The 20,645-nt window shown below is 41.5% G+C and overlaps 1 protein-coding gene across 1 annotated transcript in view; it reads right to left on the reverse strand.

Moving 5' to 3' along the window:
• The window catches only part of rxfp1 (relaxin family peptide receptor 1), a 68,133-nt gene extending 48,298 nt beyond the window's left edge, over positions 1–19,835 (reverse strand). Inside the window, exons 1-2 of the mRNA XM_069670260.1 lie at positions 19,793–19,835; positions 13,025–13,162 (exon numbers count right to left, since the gene is read on the reverse strand). Coding sequence (XP_069526361.1) covers positions 13,025–13,162; positions 19,793–19,835 — 181 coding nt within the window. The remainder of the gene's footprint in view (positions 1–13,024; positions 13,163–19,792) is intronic.
• Between the last annotated feature and the right edge of the window lie 810 nt (positions 19,836–20,645).

Consider the following 20,645-nt stretch of genomic DNA (forward strand, 5'->3'; position numbering starts at 1 on the left):
CTTCCCTGGTTGATCCTGTGCAACATATGAGGAAATACAGGTCTGAAACTTCTTGGCAAAGTGTGACAAATTTCTCTCAGAACACTCTTTGTCTGAAGCAGTACTTCAGTTTGAAAACGGATGCTTTTTCGGATCTTCGAGAGTTTACAGCTTTCAAAACAAGCAAACTACTGAGGATGAGATATTCAGCCTATAAAAGCATCAAGTGCAAAATGTGGCCTCGGCTCACCTGTTTAATGCTGTCATTATGTCTGAGCACATTATACTCAGAAATTCTACCAATAAGTGGACAACAAATCAGGCTGCGTTTTATTGCATAGCTCCCAGGTATAAATGTGGATGGTTGTGTGAGTGTGCAGCAGGTCGGCCTTGGCATTGGCTATACTACCCTGGTGTGCAGCTAATAGAGTAATCAGAGACAAATAGGACAGCTGAAAGGCTTTAACTCTGCAATGATTGGTTTTTGAATGAGGACTTTAGAGATTGTTCCAAGATTTCCTGTTATGTGGAAAGAATAGAAACAGACCAACTGCACTAAGACTTCAATCTTCAGTCGCCCATTGCATCCTTCCTTTAATGCCACGCCATGGCTAACTCTAGCTAGTTATATGATAAATATTAAAATATAGATACACCTCCTACTTATTAAACTGCTGGTAACTGGAAGGCCAGAAACAGGACTTTGACAACAGTGAGTCAAAATACATCACAGATCAACCAAAGAAAAGCAAGTGGCAGAACAAGCTAGACTCACACGCTGGATATATTGGAGATCTATAGTGATACAGTGCTGATACACCCCAGCATGGAGTGATGGGCACAAAAGAAGTTGCCTAAATTAACTGCCTTATCTGGCTCCATATCCAACACATCTGTCAGCAGAAGCAGGATTGTGACTTGAGGGCAGAGATGAATGTAAGTGATAGTGGAGACAGACTTTGTCACTGGGCTTATCATGGTTGTCTTCCTAATGCTTGGCAAGAGCAACATATTACATTGTCCTGGTTTGTCCTTTTTATATGCAGCTGGGTCAGTATCACTTTAATATAATGGAGGCTCTTACACTGTCGCTCTTAATGCATTCAGATGCTGTGCAGCACTCAGCATTTGGACTTGTCTCCTTGTCCAAATAGAGGGTCTAAGTATTGAAGCTCTTTCATGTTGTAGTGACATGTTTGTGTTTTGAGATGTATATAATTTCAGTCAGCTTGATTTGGACTGATAGAGTATGTCTGGACTGATAAATGAAGCAAAAAAAATGTCTTAAGTGCAACTAAAACATCCATCCATCCATTTTCCTCCATTAATTCGTTGTCGGGTCACGCCGGCAGCAGGATAAGCAAATTAGCCCGACATCTAGGACCCCAAGGTGTTTCCAGGCCAGGTTGGGTATATAATCAAGCAGGCTCTGGGTTTACCCGGGGGGGGTCCTTCCAGTTGGACGTGCCTGGAAAACCTCCACAAGGAGGCGTCCTGGAAGCATCCTAATCAGATGCTTGAACCACCTCAACTGGCTCCTTTCGCTGCAAAGGAGTAGCGGCACTACTTCAAGCTCCCTCCAGATGTCTGAGCTCCTTACCCTATCTCTAAGGCTGAGCCCAGACACCCTGCATAGAACACTCATTTCGGCTACTTGCAGGGCTGCCACTTTTCAATATAAATTCAATATATCATTCGAACTGTAACGATTTAATCGAGCAGCAAGAAGACACGGGAGCGCGGCGTGAGTCTTGAGGAGTCGTAGGCTTTATTAAGCACACACAGCCTAAACTGTACATTAGTTCTGTTCATACAGCTACTGATCACTGTTTTCTCTGCTCTTCCGCTGCTCCAGTCCCAGACGCTTCACGTGTCTTGTGCAATTTATTTCAGGAACTACCCAAAGCTCATGACATGTTATACACAATAACAAATCACTATGACTTGACTTTACCTGTTCTTTGCTGTAATACTGTAATAAAGCAGATATGGAGAATGAAAGTCCCTGTGGAGCTTTTGACCTCTGCTTGCGCTATTGAGACGTTTACCCACTTATTTATCTTGTGCACATGCACAAAAAAACTTGTTCCTGCCTATGGTCTTACACTATTCCCCTGATCCACTTGTGGCTGTGGCAAGAAACAAAACCAATTTGTCACCTGAGGCAAAAAGCTCATTTACATGAATAAAAACAATCCTGGATTCAAAATTATTTAAAAAATTGACTTTGCAACTTTTCTGAGGAAGCAAATGCTCTTAAACTGTAAAAGGATGCACTTAATGAGTCTGGGTAACAACAAATGTAAACACAAGTTTTCTTTATTGGCATGAAAAACTCCACAAGGCATCTTTAATTCTAACATAACTTTGTCAAATAAAGGCCTTTTAATAACTCAGATTCCTGCCGGTACACTGTGTTTTCTGGCACGTCTAAACAGGGGTTCATTTTAATTTTCACATTTGAATAGCATGGTTTAATATCATCAATCGGCGCACTTTCATGTAGTGTTAGAACAACATTTGTTCACATGAGCTGCAATCATTATGTAGAGCCTGTCGGTTAAAGGATCAGTGCAATTACAGTCTGCACGTTTGTATGAAAGTGGGGTAATGAGTGCTTATGGAAATGGAGGACTGACTTCAGAGACTATTTATGTTTGCATCGCCTTTTCATTATTTTGCAATCTCTGAACAAACACTTGATTAAGCAACAACAGCAGTGACTTTAATTTACATATTATTTCAGCCTTTGTGATGGCACTCTCCGGGGGCGGGAAAACCACTCTTTGGCTCTAGCTTGAAAAAATACATACTACTGAGACAACGCAAGGCCCTTCAACTAATCAGTAGCTTTATAGCTGCTTGAAATGCAACTGTCAAGGAGAATTTACCTCACTAAAAGGCATTCAGAGCATGCTCTTCTGATATGGTAATCTGAGTTCCCCTTTAGTGACTGTATCAGTGATGGAGTGTCTGTAACCTTGATTACATCTGATCTAGCAGAGTGGTCTCCTGACACACTGTTATGTGTTATATTATATAGTGTTTTCCCAATGTTGAGTGAAAAGGGCTTCAATGTCCTTCTTAGGGAATCTGCAGAGATCTGTGTTTGCTACAATCAACCCCGGAGCCTGCTGGTGACAAGATGTTCCCTCTGATTCTTACACAACCCTCCCAGCTCCTTTCCTCCAAAGTGTTTCCATCTCTGTGTCAACGCATAAAAAAAGACGACAATGCAAACTTGTTTTTATCCCTTCTCACTTCGAGCCAATGTGGAGCACTCTTGGCTCAGCAATTTCCGGCCTGAAAGCGGTATTTCATCTTTCACGCCTGAATCTTTGGGCTTTGATGTCGAGCAAACTCTGCAAACAGCCGCGAAACCCTTCAAATGGAAGTTTAGAGCTCATGTGTGGTTAAGTAAAAATTAGAGAAACTTTCTTTCTTCAACAGCAACTTTAACACAGCTGTTTGCACAGAGTCAGGAGGTCCTGCAGTGAAAATTCAGAGCACATTCAAACACACTGCATCGAAATGTCATGTAAACCCTGCAGGGCTGAACTGGACGGCCTCATACATCCAGGGTTCAGTGTAATGATTTATCCCTTTTTCTACAGTAATTTGTTCTGGGACTACATACTTATTTACTATGTGTTCATATCTTTTGTTTGCGACTGGTGCAATTTTTCTTGCAGGAACAGATGTCTCATTAAAGCACATAAACTCACAGCTAACATTAATCATACAGAGCAGAATGTTTGAGAAAGGGCCCCAGTAAAGGAGGAGAAACAAAAAGTAAACAGGTTTTTACTGTTTCAGTATAATGAAAAAGACAAAATGAAATTTATCACACAGTTTTCACAAAAGACACGTAAAGCCCATACCGAAAGGAGGGGTTAGAAACAACTTCAATATTTCCAGTGTGAAACCTCATCACACCAGGAGGACATGCAAACTTTACAGACATCCCTGACAGTCACCTCATTGCTCAGACAGCCTGTGTGGCTTGCATCAGTCTATTTGGGGAAAATCTTATTAAACACAATAAATAGCCTGACAGTCTGCTCCAGGTAATTTCCTGCAGGAGAGTGGAATTCAATTGAGGGGGAAAAAAACTCTCACTTGAGGCTGTATGACAGATACTTCGACACAGACACAGGCTTAACATATATCTGTAAGAAGTGAACCTGCAGGATTCACAACCTGGATAGTCATTTCTCCCAATTCATTTCACCACTTTAAGGCTAATGCTGATAGGAATAAGTACTCCACAAAAAGTTAACAAGTATCGCCTACGACGCCACGCCTGATAAAGCTTATGCTTTGGTTAGGAGGCTTGATGCTCAAAACCTGAATTACAGAGGCACATTTTTATATTTGGGTGACATCTTTTTTTGGCAGCTTAATCCATTTTTGGAAGTGTGTTTCTGACCTCTGGAGAGAAGCTCCACATAATCTGTTTTCCTTGAGAGAGGTACAAACTACACTTGCCAAATTCATTTTAATCGAAGTGCAAATTAAAGGCACCCTGGGAAAGTATAAACAGACTCCGGTTTACGGTCTAAAATTTTTCTTTTTTTAAAGATTATTATTTTTTGGCTTTTATCATGTAAGGATCGTGTATAGAGCTGTAAATGAGGGGATGACATGCAGCAAAGGGCAGAGGGTTGGAGTTGATCCCAGGGCCGCTGCGTCAAGGGCTGTGCCTCTATTCATGGGGCATGTGATTTAACCGCTGACCTAAACCAACGCCCCTAAGGCTATTCTTTTTTTTTCGCATTTTTATATTCGTGTTTACTAGCTTGCCATCTTCTTCTCTCCTTGCTTATTTTTTTGCACTGCTGTGTTCATGTGCATGTTACTCTGACCATCTGTTGACATGTGGAAGACTATGAAACATGGCTTGCATGTCAACAAGCATGCATGTCCTTATGCATGTGCACGTTACAGACAAAACAGCTTCATAGGAAAACATTACTGGTTGTTACATACATTTAACACGCATGACATGACACCCTCACACATTCAGATAATCAGTCAGAACCAGAAACACTTGTGTGCTTCTACCTTTGGTTGTGTGCAAATCATACCCCAAACAGCTAATGTCAGTTTCCGTATATATCAGATGGGGATGGGGTGAACTGTGAATTCAGAGGCACATACTACCAGGTGACAAACATCGTCTTTTCCCTTCAAACAGCAGCATGCAGTTGCAGTCCAGGACCAACTGATAACAAAGCAGAGTGATTTGAATGTTATATATAGTTTTTAAATATTTAGAAAAGTTTGAACTCTTAACAGGGTGACAGCTCCATAACTCATGTTAATCCTTAAGGGGAAAGATAAGCCTTTTGTCTTATGTCTGATCTCCTATCCTTATTTTACTCCTTCCCTCACTGTTTCCAGTGTGTCAAATGATTCCAACTAAATATCTCCCGGCAGGCACAGTTTTAGCCAATCGTCTTAAAAGCTTTTTCTTCATCTATTATTTTGGGTAAGCTTTCATAAAAGCAGCGTAGAATGGTATAGTGTTAAAAAAAAAAAGGCTTGCTCAACGGGGAATTAAACTGGTTACAATAGCTGCTGCTACCTACAGGGCTTCACTTATCAGACAGTGTGCAGAGCATAAGGAGGAAAGATAGAAAGGTTTAGAAGATTTAGAAAATGTATATGAAGGGTGTCAGTGCTGCACAAGTGAAAGAAAAGTATTTTATTTTTTATTTAACTTCTTTTTAGCAGTCCTGGCCAAGACAGGCAGCAGCACATTTAACAAGGTTTCTGACAAACATGAGCAGCCATACATACAAAGGTAATACAGGATACATGACTATGAAATAATACAAGACATGAAATAACAAGAAAAACCATCAAAATCTGTCTAAATCATTTCAGGTAGAGCATCTACCGCGAGATGTGCCTGCCTCCAAGTTACTCAAGATCCTCTTAAAAGCATCGAATACGACAGGTTCCAGGTCTTTTTGTAACTCATTCTAAGTGTTGTATGATTGAGCTTCTTCTTAAAACACATCATAGTGTTATGTGGTTTTTGATGCTTTGTTATTGTTGATATATCAAAGAAGTGGGCAAGGATCAATATCTTAATGATGCTATATACAGCAGAGACGTTTCTAAGGTATCGGTTTTATGTCACAGTGTTTAAGAGAGGCTGTCAGATGGTATTGAGGTATATGAGAGTGTGAAAGCAGCTTTGAGTGGCTGCAAGACTAGAAAGGCGCTATACAAAGGACACTCGTTTGAAGAAAGCAAGGCTCACATCCTGGCAAGCGAAGACTGGTTTGAAAGAGGCGTCATGGAAGCAAGACACCACCTATCACCCACTTACGATGCAGTGTTGAATTCTCTGCCCAAACAGCTGAGATCACACTCAGGACCATGTGAGCCTAACGACCCATCAACGCCAGAGGGTATTAACAGCGCTCGTTGCCATTAGGCCAACAGCTCAGCTTAACGACTCTCCCTTGATTACACATCTATTAGCATACTAATCATATGACCTACAGAGGCTTATATTTCTAGCTGCGTCCACCACTCAGTTTAGAACTGACGAAGCCTTTCGATGAGAGGTGAAAGGTCTTCAGGAACTTCAACCAAGTCCAGTTTCCCTTTTCTAGTCTTCAGACCACTCAAAGCACTTTTACACTACATGTCACATTCACCCATTCATACTCACATTCACACACTGATGGCAGAGGATACTACCAATCTCCAAGCAGCACCTATGCACATTCAAACAATTAGGGGTTCAACTTGAGAGCAATTTGGGGTTCAGTGTCTTGCCCAAGGACACTTGTAGCAGTCAGGGATCTAACTGCCAACCTTCTGATCGAGCGACGACCAACTCTTCCACTGAGCCACAGCCGCGCCAAAAATGTATTAAAGACTCGTCTCTACTAAAGATATAAAATAGGAAGAAAAGTGGTGAGAGAATAATGTGCTCTTCCATAGAGGGTCATGTCTTTCCCTGCAGTCATACAGTATTTCATTTTCAGCTGATCGATCACAAAGTGGATACCTCTTTGACTGTTCATCTATTCTGTTATGTCGCTACCCTCAAGGATTGAAGGAATCAGGATCCCCAGGACAGCTTATTTTCTTTCTTAAACCAACTGTGCCAATGCAAGTGGAGAGGGAAACGGACAAAAGAGTTAACTCGAATTGCAGTAGCTCAAGAAAAGCAGCAGCTGGAGCATGAAGGAACCAAGGCTGAAGGCTTTAATCTCCATCCTTATCTCTTTTAAAGCAGGAACACGCAGGAAAATAACAGGCGTGTAGAGTTTACAAGATTAGGAATAGGAAATTGTTCTGTTTGATGAGAGCAAGAAAGAAGCTCAGTCAGAATCATTCATTCTTGTGAAAAATCGCTGCAAGTAAGCGCATCAATCAAATGACACTCTGCGTTCATGTGTGTGGAATTGGGAACTTGTGCAAGTAATTTCCTCCAACCAACCAGATGTCAACATTATAGTGACTGAGCAGCTGCCACCCCTTTAAATCATAGTTCCCCTTCACCAAACACACTACAAAAACCTCACACCGAATGAAGTCAGCAGAGGATAACGGCAAGGCCAAATCCTGTGAAACATCACACGAATCCTCTGCCAACAACACAGAAGAGGGCGCATCTATGTTTGATTAAACCTCGGACGGGAAGAAGTGAAAATGTAAGCAGTAAGAACTACGTTATTGCACCTCGCCTCACCTCGCTAACAAGCACCTGGAGAGAAACGCTGTCAGGTAGGAGCTGTGAAAAAACAAAAAGAAGATGGAAACCATATCAGATGCGCCCTGAGATACATTCTGTCAGTTTCTCACTTACGTCAGCTCAATGAAAGCGAAGCTGACAGGATATCAGCCTGTGGAGGTCAGGGGGCGGCGGCGACGAAGCGTAGGCCAAACACAGATGCATATGCCGGTTTCACACATGGTGGGGAGGATGTGCGGGGAAGGAAACCTTCTGTGAGAAGTGTCATTAGATGATTGATGGTTGCAGAAGTCGTCTGCGCCTGGTAGCTATCTTTGCATGTTTTATGCATGACAGTTTGACTTAACAGTTTTGTTCCTTTACAAAGGCTTAACTCTGTAGAAAACATATGGTAGATCATAGGGTTAAGTCTGGCTTACAAAACACATAAGGAACTGTTCCATCCATCCATCCATTATCTATGCTGCTTATTCTGTTCAGGGTCGTAGGGGAGCTGAGCTCATCCCAGATTGCCAGTCAATCACAGGGCTGACATGTAGATACAGACAACCTTTCACGCTCACATTCACACCTACGTGCAATTTAGAGTCACAAGTCATCAGTCAACGAGCATGTCTTTGGGCTGTGGGAGGAAGCGGGAGTACCCAGAGGTCACCGAAAGATAAATAGTTCAGATTTAAAGATAAATATGAACCTGGTGCCATTTAAAATTGTGTTCTCTCCGATTCATCAAAAGGAAAAAAATGAACCAGAGGTGATAAAATTCACCCAGGTGTTTCTGAGATATTGGGTTCACAGGAAGGCGACGGATTTGAGGTGACAGTGACTTTGACCTTTGAACACCAAAATCTTATCGGTTTATCCGTGAGTCCAAGAGGACATTTGTGGCAAATTTGAAGATATTCCCTTGAGCGCTTCCTGAGATAGAACCGGATAGGACGGAAATAGACGAAAGAAGGGACCGAAAAATGTTTACTACATTACGATGTCAAATTTGACCTCTGACCTTCTTGGTAAGAAAATGCCATTGCTCTCATTTTTTCATCCTACATATTTGAGGGAAACACATGTGAGAGATCACACTTAACTTGAACTTTGAAAAAACCAAAATTTGTAAGATCATCCTAAAGTCCAAGCAGAGTTTTGAGCCACATTTGAAGATATTTGCTCAAAGCGTTCCTGAGATATTACAAAGGACGAAAGAACGGACAGAAAAGTGTTAACTATGATGTTATGATGACACATTTTACCTTACCTGACTTCATAATTTCCTCCTGGTACATATTTGAGTGAGAGATTACACTTAACCTGACCTTCACACTTTGACTGTCAAAATGTTGTAAGCTCATCCTAAAGTCCAAGTGGAGGTTTGTGCCACATTCCCTCAAAGCGTTCCTGAGATATCTCGCTCACAAGAAAAGGATAGACTTGCGTATGTACACACTGTAGTAGGAAGAATGTGTGGATGGATGGGCAGATCAGAAGACCTGAAAACATAACGCCCCCGGCATAGAAAGAGCATCTTACTGTGTGACAGGAGGTTTCCTTTGATAAGTGTCTTTTCACAACATAAATTCAGTAACACCATACAGTGTTTGTTAACACACGGCTCACTTAAGGTGGACTTTGCAACAATAAAAAGTGTTTTTTTTAATGACTACCTGCTTGTGGATCTTTTAACTTTATTAGAAAAGCAACTACGTTATTGAACTGGGTCACACCATAAACCAAGAGTCCCTGTGTCTCTTGAACAGAGAAAATGCCATTAGCAATAATTAAGCTGCACTGATGACTAAGATGTTACCTGTCTTGTTTTATGAAGTGATCCCTCTGAATTCATTAAACCAATAGGAGCTTTTTTCTCCCCCTCCTCCTTTTGTGAGACTTTGTTTATTCTCTTCATAAAAGCTTGGAAATTACAATCCACCTCCATCCCTTACACATGTAAACACTGACTACTCCCACACACACACGCCTCCCTCCCTCTGAGTGAAATATGCCACTCCGGCCCCCTGCTGTTTAGACAATCTGTGATGTTCATGGAGTTTTCCTTTTAAAGTCCTTTTAAATGCTTATGAAGATCTTTTCAGCCAGAGGCCAGATCAGCTTGGGTTTCTTTCTGATGACAATCTGCTTCCTTATTTTTCTCAAAAATAAAAAGACAAAATAGGAGCTTTATTCTTTATCCTTTGCCATCCAATTCAAACTCTCACCTCTCTCTGCCTCTTCCTGATTCTAAAGGTCAGTTGGCCTTTAGTTATTTATCAGTTGAGGATAATACATCCAGAGTCAAGGTAATCTAAGGACTTCTAGTGGCGAAAAAGTCGCCATTCATGACATTATGTCCTTAAATGTTATGGATAAGTGGAATTTTTTCATATGGCACAAAGAAGAGGAGGGGATACTTTAGTTTTTTACTAGATTTTTGAATTTTTAGCTACATTATAACATCCGACATAATATCTTGTCAGCCTTTGCGGCAGAGCTGAAACTGTCTGTTGACTTTCTTGTTCCTTAAGCAATCAGCTTGTGAGGCAAGGAATCAGGATTTAAATCTAAAGCCTATAGCAGCGAATAGTTACCATTATATTTTTAGCATGCTTTGCAAACAGACCAACACAACTGCATTCACTGGCATACTGGCCGATCCCTGCATTTTAGGTAGTATCAGCGGCCGATAGTGATCATCATCGCAACATCTCTCATCCATGAGATGTGTCAAGCCATTGTTTCACAATATCAACCCCATTCATTACGAAATCTCAAACTCTATTGGTGGCAGAAGAGCCCATTTATCCAACAACCTTTTATTTTGGAAGACAAAAACGCAAATACTTCAAAACACCAACAGTCCAAAAATTGAATGGAATGAAGCCACGTTGCTGGAAATACACTGTTTGTGCAGGTGGCTGTCGGCACTGTCCGTGGTGCTGAAACTGTGGGGCTAGCACCAATTCAAAACAAGTCTCTCTTGATCTCTTGATCTCTAGGACCCGATACGAACTACTGATTAACAACTCCAAAGGGAAATGTCTCTAACTGGGGTTTTAGAATAAAGATGATTTGTTTTCAGGACAATTTAGCGTTGGAGAAACGGGTTCGGGTCCAGTGGGACGTTTTTTGTAACTATTGGGATTTCAGAATAATCATCTGTCAGGACAGCAGGAAGTTCCGCATCAGACCAGTTGGACATCAAATCCTTATCCCCAAAAACAGCGAGCAAAAGTGCTGTCAGACTGAATACTGGAAAGGTAATGAAATGGCAGTTCAGTCGTGATTTCAGGCAAACCCTTGGCTCTTGTACTTGTTCTCTGTAAACTTTCTACCATATGCATGCCGCTTATCACACAGTCTTCAAGTGGGATGACTGTTTTGTGCCTCTCAGAGCCCTGGGGAAGGCTGCTATTTTCAGCACGAGCTCATGATGACAAAATTATCCTCTCCTTCTGTTTTTAAAATCTGCTGCCTCATTCGGAAACTAAAATTTAGCTTAGAAGAATGGAGCAAAAACAAGTTTTTCTTTCCGTAGGTTCAAGGGTTGGAGGAAGTTGGTTGTACTTAACGAGATGAATGCATCAAGAAGGATTCGTAGGCTTGGTTCTTTGTTCAGGGATGCTTAAAAAAATGCGTGACAGTTTTCTATGAGAATCATTGACCCTCAAAGTCTAAGGTGGGCAATGTGTTCCTTCTGACAGATCTGGAGTTAGGAGTCATGTGATGCTCTTTTTAAATGCTGAAAACATCTAAAAAATGATTTTGTGAGGACAAATGATCATCTCCCATAACTTGCCAAAAGAAATGTTGACATTTGATCAAGTATTTCTCATTTTGAAAAAGTCTTTCCTGCTAATGAATGCAGTAAAAAATGAATAACGGAATGATTAAAAGCTGAACAAAAGCAAACTTCAGAAGAGGTGAATGATGATGGACATGAGGTGAGGAAGCAACCTTCAGCTGAAAAGCATTGTCAAACAAAAAAGGAGCTACCAAAGCAGCTTAATACAAGTATTTGTTGTTATAAAACCTTGTGAAGAGTTTTATGAAAATCTGACCTCTAGAGTTATGTTGATTAAAGCGACAGTAGCTACTTTATTTTGGCGTCATTTGGGGACAACTTGACAACTGCAGACAACATTGACGCTTTATTCACCGTTAGAGTTATGGTCAGTTAAACGGCAATCTCGGATCCCATCGGCTATAGGATGCCGGCTACATGCACCGCCTGCTTTTACTCTCCGCACGGACTGTTTGTGCTGCATACGCCGCAGCCTGCTGATACGTGATTGGTCAATGTTACTCAGACTACAAGCGTTCTACAGACAGAAACCAGAACACTTGCTGTCCACATCCCTGCCTACAGATTCTACATTTCTTTGTAGAATCTGTAAATAGAGATTAGTTAAATGGTGAATGTGTTACCAAACGTTATGAAGATATGAAGCAACACTAGCATTTCTTTGAAGCTTTGTTTATGAGCCCCTGATGAATGCAAGTCCGGTCTGGACGTGCGCAAGGTTTAAACAAACAGTGCATGCTTCAAGTACACACTGCGCTGTTCTGCCCTGGCAGCTCTGCTGTTTACACAGACGCTGTTTTGCTCAGAGGCGGAACGACTTTGCCCCACCATTCCGCCTCTGCGCATTTTACATAGAAGATGTCCTTACTTATACTGTACTGACCAATTATGATACAGATTTTTAAGGACAATTAAATCCCCAAGAAGGAAGTTTTCCTTTGAATTTGAGGATTTTACACTGATATGACTATGCTAAGGTACCCAGAAGGACGCTTTCTTAAACAGATAACGTCAATAAAGAGTATGAAACTTTATTATACGTTTTCAATTTCTAGCGCACACCACCATCTGCTCAAATGTGATGCTCTGCTACAGCATATGTACTGCCAAGGGAATAACTATTATGGTCATGACCACAAAACCAGGGATCGGAATTCACTGATCAAACAATAAAAATGACAGTAAGGGCCGCTGGTTTAGCTCAGTCTGTAGAGCAGGTGGCCCACATACCGAGCAAAGTCCTCCACGCACCGGCAGCTGGTTAAACTCAAACCGTGGCCCCTTGATGCATGTCATCCCCTCTCTCTCCTCCCCTCATTTCCTGTCACTCTTCACTGTACTATCAAATAAAGGAGCAAGGCCAATCATATTTCGATTTTGTGTAACGCTACTTAAAATTAGATGGGGCTATTATGAAACTTCAGTGTTTGTGTCAACTGTAGGCGCCCCACAGAGCTGGAACACGGTAGCTGTGGGTTATAAAGTACGTGGTCATATTAGCATAAGCTCAAGTGGAAACAACGACTCACCACAGTTCTCCTCATCCGCCTGATTTCCACAGTCATCGATGCCGTTGCAGTGCAGGAGCTGAGGGAGGCACACAGTCAGGTTGCCACAGGGGAAATATCCAAGAGGGCACGGTGCCTTCTCCTCGGTGATGTTGAGTGCTGCAAACAAAGCAGAAACTCCTTGATATAAATATGCATGTCAAATTTCTGATGTATTGAGAGCCCTTGTCCTCAGTAAGCATCTCATTAAGGAAGCTTTTGTATGCATTGGTCCAAAGTGTCAGTGGGCTTTTCTGTGCTTCAGGCCACTTCTGTTGTGCAGTTCACGTTGAGTTGCTGATGAGGCTACTGTTACACTGTTACTGTTGGAGTCTAATTTATGCAGAGACACAGGACAAACAGTACAGGTGAAAACTTCACATGCCATGCAAGCTGGGAGACACAATTAGTCATTCCTTTATCTCATGCTGCCTTGATATTTTAATTGCTTGTTAACGTGCCATAGGGAGTCTGCCATATCACGCCTCTAGTTCAAACAAACAGCAGACAGGACAATGAGCTGCAGATTACACATACACAGACCCTGATGGGCATCCCTACACTGAAACCCAATTAATTTCTCCACATCGCTTCATGTTAAATTACTGAATTCATCATGTTATTATGTACCCAACAAGACTTTTTAAAACCTTTTGCCACCTCATTAGAAACCCGAGAGAACAGTGCCTTCTTCTTCAATTATATAAATAAGAATAAATATCATGATTATTCTTCACAATATATTTGCCTTTTATAAAGAAACTGTGTCAAGAAATGATCACAAAGATCTTGGGATACCACCTAAGTGGTTACATTGACCATTAAAACATAGCATAGTAGCTAACTAGAAGGTAAAAATCTTCTAAAAGTCTACACTAAACACTCGGGGTGGGAATAGCAGGGATGACTTACGATACGATACCCAAGTGGTTCCCAACCTCTTTTCCTTGGAGCCCCCTCTGCTTGTATCTGCTGAGCCCCCCTAGCCCGCACACACGTACACCAAAACAATAAAGTGATTCATGCAAAATCTTTTTTGGCAGAAATTAACACCAATCAGCCGACAGTTCGCTGAGGTGTGGCCTACAAAGTAGCTACTATATTTGCATGAGGACCAAAAAAATATATATTTTAATAGTTGAACAGACTTTTGATTTTCAAGTAAGTGTTTTTTTTATGATTTAATTTAACATGTGCAGATCTAATCTTGACATTCGCAGTGCAGACAAACCCTCGTGCCCCCCCAGCGTTCTTTGGCGCCCCACTAAGGGGGGCCAGGACCCCAGGTTGGGAACCACTGCAATAAGTGAAACGTGGCCCACGATAACGAATATATCACGATACGGCGATAATTGATATAAGGCAAGACAATCATATAATGACATTTTGACATTTTTCCACTTATTATACAACCTGTGAAATACGTCTGTTGATAGTTGCTTTGATAGTTGCTTAGTAACAGCTAAATCGACAAAGAGCTGTAATGTCAAATAACAGCATTCAGAACACCTGACGCTGAGTATATGGTTTAAAGTCCCAGTACTGTTGTCTATATCAGCACACACCTCTTGTCCATCGAATGACCTCTTCGAAACTAAGTTACTAACTACGAGTTTCGCTACATAAATTCAAGATCATCTTTATACAACATATGTTAAAAGTGAATTAAAAATTAATCGTCCTGCAGGGCCCTGAAATCCTGACGGAGTTCAAACATGTGATGGCTGCATTTGACCTCTGTGTATTAAAGCACTTCAAACAGTAAAGATTTAATCCTATCAAAAATATTTTTCTGTGCTGTTTACTTCTGTCTCCAGTTATGCAATGTGTGTTACTCTGCAAGAAATACCCATAACACATGCATTTCAAAATATTTTTAAATCAAAATACCACACGTTTATCATCTGTGGAATGGTATTCCCTCAGCGGTGCATCCGTCCCTTGGGGGCAGATGTACAGATACAATCCAATAAAATTACAGATTTAATGGCAACCAACTGATTGCTTCCATCATGGTAAAGCTCCACATATATGAAGCACTCCTGTCCTTTCTACTTTCTACTACGCATCAAACACCGTAAAGTTATGTCTCTCATGATTTTTTTAAGTCAAACATCTATGATGTAACACAGGCTGAAATATTTCCAGAATCAACAATATATATATATATATATTTTAAGATTTTTATCCTCTAGAGACAGCAGTGAAGGGACGACAGGAAATGAGGAAAGAGATCTCTGCCCGGACTCAAACTGGGAATGTTGAGGATCGTGGTCAGGGACTTAAACCACCACATCCTGAACAATAAAAGTTGGATACACAAAAAAATTCAGAAGGATCCTCTTGGGTCAAAAACATTACGTTTTCGAGGTGCGCTCTTTGTATTAAAATCAATCTACTTCAGCTTCTACTACAAACAGTGCTATAATGAGAAATCCATCATTGAAGAGGTGCACCACCTCCAGCAGCTGTTACTCCACAATTATGTGCAGCCACAGGACATGTTGGCCCACGGTAATTTAAGATGGCTCATCGTGTTAGCAGCACAGAGTAATCCCTTCAGGTAATTTTGACCCATGTTCCAGGCTCCTAATGAAGCGCTGCTGAGGTACCACATAATCAACACTCAGCATGATCTGCCATGCTCGGAGCATAATATTTCACAAAGTGAAACCAGAGGAGGTCCGTGCCAATTTTAAATTGTGCTCTCTACTTACTCTCTGCCCACATGTCCACAGACAGTGTAAGTATTGGCTTCCGTTCTTGGCCAAATTCTCAGTTTAACTATTATTAGATGGGGCAATACTGTACTTAAACTATGACCTGCCTAAAGTGGAAGGTTTCAATTATTATTGATTGTGTTGTTAAAGTAACTGGTGAGTTTTCAAGAACAATAACAAATGTCAAAAATCACTATCAGTAACTGCAGCCACATGTTCATGTTGCTTTTTTCACAAAGAACATGCTGGTCTCTTTGTAGACAGTAGCTGTGTCTCAATCCAGGGGCTGCATCCTTCGAAGGATGCGGGTTATGGAGGATGAGTCATTCGTAGCCTGCGTAGACCGCTAAGGCCGAACTGAGATGAGACGGTCTGGTCTATGGAGAATTTCCTGATCCAGCCCTTACTCTCGCCCTTACTCAAACGTCGCCTAGCAACAGGTAGCTAGCAGGCTAGCATAACGTATGTCACGTACCATAACCTATTATTTTAAAGGTAATTTGTTTCAAGGGCCCTTTTGTTATTTTTAACATGTGTATCGCGAGCTGTTCGATTGAGTTTAAACGTTTAAGGCCATTTAAGAGTCCGCCATCTCGTTTGTATTGGTGCGCAATGAATCTCGGGATACGTTGGGCTGGCGAAGGCTGCACCAGATGGATCCTATGCAGCCCCTGAAAAGGAGGACGCATTTGTCAGCCGCATCTGGAGGAGCCTTTAAAATGAGACCACCTTTGATGCACCGCTGTGACGTAGTAGGATGAAGGATGTAGCCCCTGAATTGGGACACAGGCAGTATTGACACTCTGCTGGACAAACGTGATGACAGCATTTTAAAATCACCCCAAGCATTGTTTACTGCTTTATATTTACTGTAAAATTAAAAAAAAGTAAAACGCTGATACAGAAATATAATTGTAAGCCCCCATCAACTGATAACAATGGCTGACCAATAAATCAGTCGGGCATTAACAGGATTAGCCTAGCTTGATATCTGATGGTCAGGAGGTCTGTTTCCTACCTACAGTAGCGTCTGAAGCAAAGCAATTAAAGCGCATTAATAATATACTTGTGATTAATGAAAGAGGAGTAGGCTAACAGTTTATAACCACTTTCAATGCCAAAGAAAATGTTTTCGTTGTTTGACATGCTTCACATTTGCGATGGTGAGGTAACAGTTGGGTTACAGTGCTGGTACTAAAGGGTAAAATTCCCGCCTGGCAGGATCAGTGTGAGTGAATCACACCATGACTCCAAGCCAGATGGAAGAAGGCCTAAGGATGTCTGTTTTCTAAAAGAAATGCCAAATAAATCACCGTTCCCTCTGGAAGAATCGTCAACCATTATATGCAATTATTTCAGTGTGAGATGTGCTCTAACGTGTGGGGTTTACAATGCATGCCATTACATCGGCAAGACAAATGATTTCAGTCTTAAGAACGCGGATAGTTCTTGGTTTAAGTAAAAAACAGTTGATACTTTTAATTTAAGTTAAGTTCCAAAAAATAACAGCTATAACCAAAATAATTGTTAATTAAAAATCGGTAGTCCATCACGGGAAGGGTAGCCAGAAAACATTTAGATCTTTTCCTGTAGTTTAGCCTGCGGGTGTGCTTTGAATACAACCACGGCTGTGGATACATTCCTTTTAAAGCTTGCCAATCAAAGTTGATCCTTTTCAGCAGGAGAGCTGTCTAACAATGCCACAAACGCCTCCACTCTCAGCCAGCTACTTTACATCGTCAGAGTTAAGAGGGGCAGAGGTGACTTGTGACTAAAAATAGGGATAGTGTGGCTGATTGTCCACTGATTATGATGTTGTGAGTTTGATCCTGTCCATGGGCAAGACACTAGTTTCTGGACATTTTGACTGTTCCTGCTTTAAAGTTTGTTAAAGAAAAAACTAAATATCATGACACACCCAGCTGACATGCTGATGTGGCATTCAGGAGCTGTGGGGTCACCAGACTGGAAATCAAACGATTGGCATCTTATTTAAAAGTTGCAATCAAAGTCAAATATGTGTTGTATGCCTGCGTGAGAGGAAATATCTTGTCCTAATCATAACCCCATAACATCATGGAAAAACACATAAAACAAGCTATTTTAGTTCACTTTATTACCCACTTGGGTAAACATCTTTAGCACTGAAGATCGTCCATAAATTTTCAACATTTTCTCTTGGCGTATGAAACAGAATATGATAAAATGCTCAAACTAGGCGTGTAAAGTTTGCTTAGATAGTCAGCCCATGTGGTCTTTTGCTTGTGGAGAAAAAAGGAAAATACGAGATAGAGCACATTAATCGGAAACATTGATTCTCCAGGCTGGACAGACACTGATATTTCTCTCACTGACTGCCTCCAGCACAGATTCAACGTCAGCCAAACAGAAGATGATAAGGACCGGCTAAGCAGCTGTGCCCGAGGGAATCACAAAAACCGCAGACATTAGTGAGCCAGCAGTGTACATCACGGTCCAACAGTATTACTCATGGTATTACTCTGCGATCCTCTAAAGAGCATACTATCCTCTCCTGGTTGACAACATGAAAATACACATGGTGTGTTTATTTCAGCAGAAGATCCATTTTCCCAGCACACAGCACGGCCAGTTAAGACTTTACATTACTTTTTCCCCCTTCTGATTTTGGATGCAGCTGCGTGACTTTAGCTACCATAAAGGGCAAGCAAACAGAGCTACAGTATGCAACAGATTCCAACACCTTAACCACTGTCTTAAAGATTTAAGAGGGTATAAGCAGTATGAAAATGTTAATCAGGAGTGCACCAAACTAGAAACTTTGAGAAACTCAAATCCAATTACTAAACTGCTCCACAGCCCAACTAAAGGGTGAAATTACCACTTAAGATGCTCAAAGTAAACATCAGCCTCCAATGCTCCAAACATTTTAAAGTCTAATGTGACTTTATCTTTGAAATCCTCCGCAGAACCACTGCAAATTATATCCTTCAAAGTATATGCAAAAACTGGATCTCACCTGAAAAGGGGCAAATTATGGCTCTTAACAAAACACACCATTAGCTGTAATGCAAGCAAGCTAGGTGTATAGGTGTGTGTATAAATGTGGAAGTATCTGATGTCTTTCACGCGGTTATGTTGTGTTGTTTTTATGCCACTTTGTATTAAGGCTATGGGATGCTTTTAACAGACCATGGGAACACATTTACCTTGATAGGACAGTAAAGGATCTATTTATGGATCGACCCATCTACCTGGCTGTGTGCTGAATTAATTACAGCTTCTACTCTACAGTTAGAGAGCAATACTTCGACCTGACAGGCTCTTAGTAAGCCATTATGACCCAACAGAGTGTTGGTGTATTTTTAGTGAACACAGAATTGGCACTTTGAAATCAGTGTGTCTACACTCTAAACTCGCCCTCAATACATGATGCTGCACAGAGCTGCTGGACACTGACTGACAATAGCTCCCACATAGAGCGATGGATGCAGCTTTGAATTGCTCATACAACGCAATCGCTTTTAATACGAGCTCCAAAAGGGCAGGGAATCTATTACTGACAAAGACTAAAACTCAAAGATAATCATCCCGATAAGGCTGCACACAGTATGGAAAAAAACACAACTAAAACACACACAGAGAAGCTAGAAATTAGTATATTTTCATTCATGAAAAATAACATATGCTGTGAAGTGACTCCCACTTATTACAATATCTTAAACTTCGGGATTATTTGACAACACCGAGGCAGTTATGACATCGTGGGTGGCATAACTACTTTATAAAATTAATATAGCTCCCTCGTGTTTCAAAACCACTACCAGGAGTATACAGCGCGCGTCTCATCCTGCTGAAACAGTGCAAAAAACACCATCTCAAAGTATCTTAATCTTACAATCTGTATCAGAGTCTCCTCTTTCTGTAAATCGTCGTTGCAGTCTAATATTTTCGTGCAAACAGGGCATATGTGAAGACAGATATTGTGCACGTTTTGTGCACAGATTGTGCTTTCGAGAATTACGTCAAAAAGAGAAGTTCCTGAACTCACCTGACACTCCATAGGCGAATATCACAGCCACATAAAGTTGCATTGTTCCTTTTGGAAGCTGAAGTTTTTGTTCGAAAAGCACAGCGTTCATCTCGGCTGCTTGTCCAAATTGGAAAAAAGTGTGCGGGGGGGGGGAAAATAAAGCACCAAAAGTTTCTTCGCGCGCGGATTGTTGTCCGTGCAGAGAAGACACGCGAGTGGAGGAGCGGAGTGCATGCACGAGCAAAGCCTGTATCCGCTACGGAAGGTCGACTCGGTCTGCAGCCAGCTTGACTGAGAGATGGAGAAAGGGGTAAAGATTCAGTTGCCATCACCAGCTGACGCACGAGCGGCAGCAGCACAGGTGCAGCGTGCAGAGCGGTGGGCGGGTTCGAGGGAGGGGTTAGGTGTCTCTCTGGAGCTCTGCACCAGAGGAGGGAAATCCAGCCTCGAGGAGACATGCACACATTGTCCTCACCGATTTATACTCATTAAATGCTATTTTGTTGGTGTCACCTCTCCACGGGGTAGTGTCAACCCTGAACATGCTGCACAGAAGCACTTCTCCCACTGTGTGTTGTTAATGGGATCACAGGACTGGTGCGTTTAGGAGCATGGCGAAAAATCTCATCAGTTGCATTTAGACCGAGACAGCTTTCACGATTTTTTCCAAACACTATAAAACAATCCTTGATTACTTGAGGGATTTATCTTCTGTGCTATAAATGATAAATCTGAAAAGTTCTCAGAGCGGACTTTTTCCAGGGCATGTTGTGTGTTTAGCTTTTATCCTCTGTCCCAGTTTACGTAGAGTTACGTACGGGTTCACAGAAAAGATCAGTGGCAGGCAGAGGCTTTGGTCTGACAGATTGAG

Source organism: Semicossyphus pulcher, unplaced genomic scaffold (genome assembly GCF_022749685.1).
Source record: "Semicossyphus pulcher isolate SPU_LCO1_2020_fin unplaced genomic scaffold, fSemPul1.0.p SCAF_2, whole genome shotgun sequence".
Taxonomy (NCBI): domain Eukaryota; kingdom Metazoa; phylum Chordata; class Actinopteri; order Labriformes; family Labridae; genus Semicossyphus; species Semicossyphus pulcher.